The 7,275-nt window shown below is 43.4% G+C and overlaps 1 protein-coding gene across 3 annotated transcripts in view; it reads left to right on the forward strand.

The window, feature by feature from the left end:
- LOC112213930 overlaps positions 1-7,275 on the forward strand; it is a 216,026-nt gene that overhangs the window by 199,447 nt on the left and 9,304 nt on the right. For all 3 annotated transcript variants that reach the window (XM_033324394.1, XM_033324393.1, XM_024371975.2), the window contains one exon: positions 1,106-1,147. In XM_033324394.1, the coding sequence (XP_033180285.1) occupies positions 1,106-1,147 (42 nt within the window). The remainder of the gene's footprint in view (positions 1-1,105; positions 1,148-7,275) is intronic.

Here is a 7,275-nt window from a genome sequence, read left to right on the forward strand (position 1 = left end):
AGATGATGATGGCAGAGAAGAAGGGCGAGGGGTAGCAGAGCAGAGATTTCAACGACGACCACGGTGCATAGATCGTTGCTTCTGAAGCATCAAACACTTTGATGTCCTTCTTTGTAGGGTCTGCAAAGTATCAGTTAATTATTCCCTGAAATAGATCAGATAGATGTTTGACATTTTTATCACGAGACTTATGCTATCTTCTTATTTACGTTTTTAAGACTCGCTATTTTATTTGTCCGTTTATATTTTCAAAGCGAAACAACAGTCTTGCGAAAAATTCGTTGTGTTTCAAATAGTCAAAGAAGTAATAGCGTAGGAAATAAAAAAATTGCTTGTAAAAGCTTTAGCGGAGACGTTTAAACCTGCTAAAATTGACATGAACTGCTGTAAGAGACATATAAAGCGTTCCAGTAGATTTCGACAACTATTCGCCAGTTTGAGTGTTCGCAAGAAAAACATACAGTATATTCTTCTTACAAGTGAAACAGCGTCGATTTGCGATTGGGTCGACTGTGTTTTTTTCTCTCTCTCTCTCTTTTTTTCAAGGAATCGTAGCGATTGATGTAGGAAATCGGAAGAGCTACACATCGACCGAATGTACAATTTTTCCGTGGGTGAGGGGGATCGATTTAGAGGCTCAAAGAAAATCCCGCGTGCATCCCCGGGGTCCAGGCCGGTAGTCGGTTGGTTCTCTGCTTGCTCGTCCGCTCGACTAGCTCCGCTGATTGCTGCTGCATCTTTGATGACCTCGTCCAGACAGAGAAGAGGGTGAGGATCGGGGCCACCCCTGCACGGGATGCTGTGCAAAGAGTGAAATGTTGAGATTGATATTTTAACAGACGGATTACGTAAGAAGGGCCCGCGCGTACGGGGGATGGGGGAAACTCGAGTGGTTTGCCTGCGCGAATAGAACGCACCGAGGAAAGTGGATCTCGGCTGGCCACCCGTTGATGAATGTTTCATGGGACCCTGACACGATATTTAACAGATCATGCTTCGAAGGACATCGTAACCTTGCGAATTTCCCTCCCTGTTACTCATCAGCGATCTCTTCTTAGTTTCAAGAACGCTGCCATTAACTTTGCAATTTTCTTTTCGTTTACAGATTACCATACCCTTGGTCGTGATAGCGAAAATGCCGCTTCTGGTGAGTGATGATTTACAGAATTTCCTTTCTAATTGATAATAGGAAGATTGACAAGAATTTGATTCATTCGTTTGTAAGTATGAAGACACCGAAGTATTCACCTTGTTAAGACATGGAGAATTATTAGGAAATTATTAAATTTGATAAGAACTGTTATCTGTTTGAGACCTGGAACTCTAAGAAAATCCATCTTAAAATTCCAACATCTTCGAGAATTCTCGTTGAAAATTAATTCAATGGAAGACAATTCTTACTCGTTTCGAATTAATAGTACGATTAGCAGATTCAATATATGTAGGTAGAATTGAAAAAACAGCTTGAAATTTTTGAACGGTAGTATATGCGCATCTGTATCCAAAACGACGCCTCTTTACTGCTACGATCAATTTTCGCATTCGCATTACGTTCGTTATTTTTTGGTTGCATAGATTTTTCACAGTTTCCTGTTCAATACGACGCGAATTTTTTCCATAACTTTTCTATCGAGGATTGTAGCGATCAACGCACAATTTTCCTATTACTGTTGCATGTAGTTTCAACAGGCTTTTGTCGAGTATTCTACAATTTCAAAAAATCTGATTGACCGATTTGCTAAATTTCGTTAATAGTCGCGTTTTTTACTACAGGCTATTAGATGTTCTAATACTTACATACGCATTAACGAAGCTGTACTTATCCATTCGAAATCAAAATCACGTCAGTTAATGATAGTTGATCCAACTTTTGCCTCTCGACTCGGAAATATTCTCACAAATATCATTCGTATCGAATGAGCCGTTGCAAATATCGCAGCGCAATCATGGAAAATCACCGCTTGATGAGTTGCTGACCCATCAGACACCTGCACGCGATCGAAGGTGTAGGTCTTCCGGCGGCGAAATCAAAGCGAGCCTCCGCCTCGCAGCAGCCAACCTTGCTCGTCCGTGATTCTCATCGGTTTCTAGCTCTATATATAGAGAGAAGGAACGCGTACGAGCTGGCTATCAGCCGGCGAGCGGTTATTAATCGATTCGTTGGCCGAATGGTCCGCGGTACTTTGACCTTGGTAGTCAAGCCTTAAAAACCGGCAAGATGTAAATCGTGTACGTAGGTGACCATTATCCGTGAGGGAGAACCGCCGCCATTAATCATCGAGTATTTAATTTACGCGCGGTACACCCGCGCCCAAACCGTCCAAAACTCGATCGAGCTCGAAAATGTCGATTTAATCTTCCCGCCTTCTGTTCCCCGCCGTCTTTCAACCTTCGAAACTCACTCGCCCGTGTTTCGACCTTCTTCGTCCAGTGTTTTGCTGCTCTCAAGACAAATTGTCGTCACGAGTACACTTGGGAATTTGTTTTCTTCCGTTTTTTTTATTTTTTTTTTTTTTTTTTCGATGTTCGATTATGTAAAATACATCTTGGCCTTCTTTGACAAAACTTTTCTTTCGCCAGAAAATGTACATTACGTTTCGTAAGACAATTTTCGATGTAAAGCTTTAATAAAATAGACCTGTAGTGTGAAATATTCAAAACACCATATAATTTAGTTTTTCATCGCGTAATTGCAACATCTACTTATGTCTACTTAAACGCTATCCAACATCTTTCAAGGAATCTTTTTTCCTTTCAACGAATGAACGACATTCAACGCTATACTGAACGTCAAAACGTCTACCTAGTTTTTTCCTGATTTCTAACGTAGAAAGATATATTATCCAAATATACGGATAACTTCAAAAGCAATTACCAGTAGCATTCTTCAATAATATTTTCATCAGTCGTCTAGTATACTATTTTCATTCGCGTTCAAAAATCTATGTACACGGCCGATTGAATAGCGTTCCGTGTAACTGTACTAATTACAGCAGCCCCATTGTGTTCCTTGTAATAGCACTAATTATGTCACTTCGGCTTCCAAATATCGTTACGCAACATTCCTCCAGCATCTTCTCGCGTTGTAGTTTAATACCTTAAAAACTTCATAAAGCGCGGATCGGGTTTACGAACGAACCGTGGATCACAGACGGCGGTTCAATTAACCGGCATCGAGATCGTTCCGCGTCCTTAAAGCGAAAGACGCGAGAGGAAAGCGTGGGCGAGTTGGAGCGCGAGCAAACGCTGTGCGTTATTAATAACCGATAATTTAATACGTTCCCAGCCATCCAGCGTTGCTCCAGCGCGCTCTCGATTCTCCTTCTCGTGCCTCGATACTCCTCCGCGCGTACATATGTATCAAGCGTACCTCCGACGATCGATCCGACCTGTAGACGGGGCTCGTCTATAGGTATTGATCTAGCGACGACTCGAATGAAACGATGCCACTGATCCGTTTTTGCCCGCGATGACGTATTCCTTGGGACAGGGATATATTTATTTGCAGTGCAGTCTGGAGTTTTTCTCGAGATCGACTTCTTATTTCATCGAACCTTCCATTGCCAAAGATTTCCCCGATGAGTCGATGTGCATCGAAGAATCACCTTGATCTCGCGATCGTTTGGAATTTTTCTTATTTTTCATTGTCTCGTTTTTTTTTTTTTTTTTTTCCTTTTTTTTTTTTTTTTTTTTTTTTAATTATGCTTGGTAATTTGAAATGGCAGGAAATTAAGAAGAGAGAGAGAGAGAGAATATGTATTTTGTTTGCTAGATCGTAGCGAGGACGCGTTTCACGGTGACATCGCGGATGGTGTAAAATCGCTGGAGACTCGCCTTAAATATTGTAGCATCTCATTAAAAACGGCCGCTTCGACGCGTCGTCGAATAATGACGCTATTCCCCGCGGTGAATTCGCGCTAGCGACGGCTTGCCTTTCGTCAATAAGCCGTCGCTCAAAGAACCGTGTTGAACAATATTATTATTAAACAACGGCGAGGTTTCGGGTCGGCCGGCAGAAATTACTTACAATGATTCATCGTGGTATTTTTTCTATTTCGCCGCTAGAATACATAGGAGGAAGTAAGGAAGATCTGCCAAGACCATCTGCATGATTTTTTAAACTACAAAACTCGCCGTTGAATTGACAAACCACGTAATTTTCTCGCAGTCGTTAAGGTAAGGGCGAGAAGCTTGTTTGCTTTGAGGAGAATCAGCTCTCAAGAAAATGTGTATTTTGTATAATAGGAGTTCAAGTTTGTTAAACCTATCGGAGTTCTAATTATAATATCGTCCAAATGTATAGACTTTAACATAGGCGCAAGAAATTTTCATCATTCGTTTGCCATTAATTCGTATATTTTAGTAACGTCATATACATTACTGTTGATATAAATCAACTGGATTGTCCAGTTTATAATTATAAATAGCGACGTGTATCGATTGATCTATTTCCTTTTCGACACGAATATTAAGATATGTATTGCATGATCAGAATTTCGACTTTGAATTTTCCGAATGTATGGAGGATTACGGTTAAAAGTAGAATGGGAATGGAATAGAATGGGCAAAGGAGTATCTGCGCTGAGATTCGACGACGTAATATTTCGCGGAGGTGGATTTACATCGAGCCAAAGTCCCAGCGTGGGCGAAATCTAGACGCGTCGGCAATCAGAAACACATTATCGGACGAGAGCGGCTCGGTAATACGTCCCGCTGCGCTCGAAAATATGCTCCGCTCCGCTTTGCCCGACGCGTTCACCGAACGAAAAAGAAAGGAAAGAAGGAAAATGAAATGGGACAGAGTGATCTTTGCTATCGACGTCGCAGGAAACGTGAACGCCGCGTCGAGAGCTTCTGAGCCGTCGAAAAAAACGGATTTATGATTACCTCGAGGAATTTTCAAATTCTTCTAGTCTTGCTTTTTCTCTTACTTGGAGCCTATTCGAGCTAGACTGGTTGCAGCGAATGCAGTGGATGTGTGTCATTTTGATAAACATGTCGGAGCAATTAAATAAATACGAGAACAACGCGATATATCACGTTTCCTATTGTTTGCAGGGAAGATTTTCAAATTCAATCACGTTGTCGATGTCACCAAAATGGTTTACGTATAATAATTGTCAACGATGTATACGTAGAAGTTTGTAAACCAAATGTTTCCTATAGTTAGTGTTCAGATACTTTTACGAGCCAGTGTATGCTACACGTACATTTGTCTGAGTCGATTATGTTATTTCGGTCGTTAGATGTTTCATTTGTCAGAAAGACAGTTGATCGTTGAGTATAGTTTGGGAAAGACGGTACTGTAACTTTGAAGTATCGTACCATCGAATCGAAAGTCTATTAAAAGGGTGGACTGAAGAGAATTCGCGAGAGCGGGAGAGAATGAACGATGAGCGGGCGTGAAGCGCGTCGCGATAGACCGCGGCAACGTTTCCTTGTCGGCGTTTCATCAGAAAATGGCGTTGTGAGACGCGTATCAAGTGCCATTCTTCGTCAGTTTCAAGATGAATCCGCGGATCCGCTGCCACAGGCTGCCACGACAAATCCATGCTTCCTCAATCCTCGGAACAGCTTCCCTGGTCGATCGATCCCCATTCACGTTGTAGAGGAACGACCGAAATATCATCGAACGCCAGTCACGGGATGCCTTTCGAAGAATACTATGGAAAAAAATGCCGTGAAACGGCCGTGTCTCCGTAGAATTCATTTTAATCATCTCCACCTTTTTCCTTCGCCGGGAGACTCACCTTCCGGCCACAGAGGAGAACTTTCTCCCTCTCCCCCTCACTCTTTACTCCACTTTCTCTCTGTCTCTGTCTTCTTCCGCCCTCTTCTATATCACCCTCTCTTTCTCTCTCATTTTTCCTCCCCTTTCTTCTTTTTTAATTTTCCAGCCTCTCTCTGTCCGCCAGTAATCACGGCACTATTACACCGAAACGTTTTTGATGAATTCGTCAACGAACCAGTTCGTTTCTCGGTCTCTCGCTTCTTCTCGCATTCTCTTGCCGCTGGTATATCTCTTTTTTCTCGAGCGGAGCGCCTCCGGGCTGTGTGACCACGAGATCTTACGAGCCTGCGAGGCCGTAAGGAAGCCTCTCGTTCACCGGCGGCGTCGAGAAAGACCAAGATCGGGAACAAAAAGCGGAAGGAACGAGCAGTTGGGAGAAGAAGGAGAGTGGAGCCAGCTATCCAATCATCCAGCCAGCCAACGAGGAGGGCGGCGATCGTCCGAATAATATTTCGACGTGCGGAGATACTGTGCGGAGGGTGGGAACGGGCGAGAGGTTGGCTGGTTTGGGGCGGGAAAAACCGCGAGGGAGAAAAAAATAATATCTCTGTTTGCTCGCCATCGTGAATGTAGGACTCAAGATAGCGGCACGGACTCGAGGATATTTTTTCCACGGCTAAATGGGTCGGCTGTCTTGAGTTCGCGGATTCATCTTGCGGATTCCTTTCAGGATGCAAGCACAGCCTATTCAGGGAACGGGTCGAGACGAAGGGATATGTTGGTGCGGCATTTAAAATCCTCGACCGCGTCCGGGGGATCTTTTGGATCAATTGGCTGAAAAGCGTTGCTCGATTTTTTTTTCTTTCTCTCTCTCTCTCTCTCTTTCTATCTGATTCCGGGACTGCATTATCATATTCATCGGCTTCAATCCTCGAGACTCGGTTCGGCTTCTCTCTTCAATCTGACTTTTATTCCTCGTTGCCTGGCGGCTATACAATTAATTCGGGTCGAAATTTTGATTTTCAACGGATAATTTTTTCATTCGCTAAAGTTTCTCTGTAAAGATCTTCAAGTTGTTTTCCACGCATCTTTTCTTTTTCTCGTTGCCTCCCCTCCTGCCAGCGCCGCGTGTAGACTTCCGGCGGCCCGAGCCAGCTTTTCTTGCCACTTTCTTAACGTTCCTTTAACGTCTTTCTATAGGCATACGAGAGAAGCAAGAAACAGCATGTTAAATGCAAGAATGTTAATTAACAGCATTCACCCGACGCCAGACGAAGAATCATGCGCGCACGATCGGATTCAACCTCGTACGTCTACTCGTTGACAATTACGGTGCCGAGACAGAATCTCGTATTACCCCTGGTTTCTCGGTACAAGAACAGCACTCGAGCATGTTTTCTCGACGATCCATAAGAAGAAGAGGAGGCGCGCCGCGAATCGCGAACGTCGAACGAGCGATCTTTCCCATTGAAACAACCCTACCCTTTCCACCCGTTTCCAGCGAATAATTATTTTAATTCTACGAAACGCTCGCGGCGTGGCAC

Source organism: Bombus impatiens, unplaced genomic scaffold, assembly GCF_000188095.3.
Source record: "Bombus impatiens unplaced genomic scaffold, BIMP_2.2 scf_2222, whole genome shotgun sequence".
In the NCBI taxonomy this organism is placed as follows: Eukaryota; Metazoa; Arthropoda; class Insecta; order Hymenoptera; family Apidae; genus Bombus; species Bombus impatiens.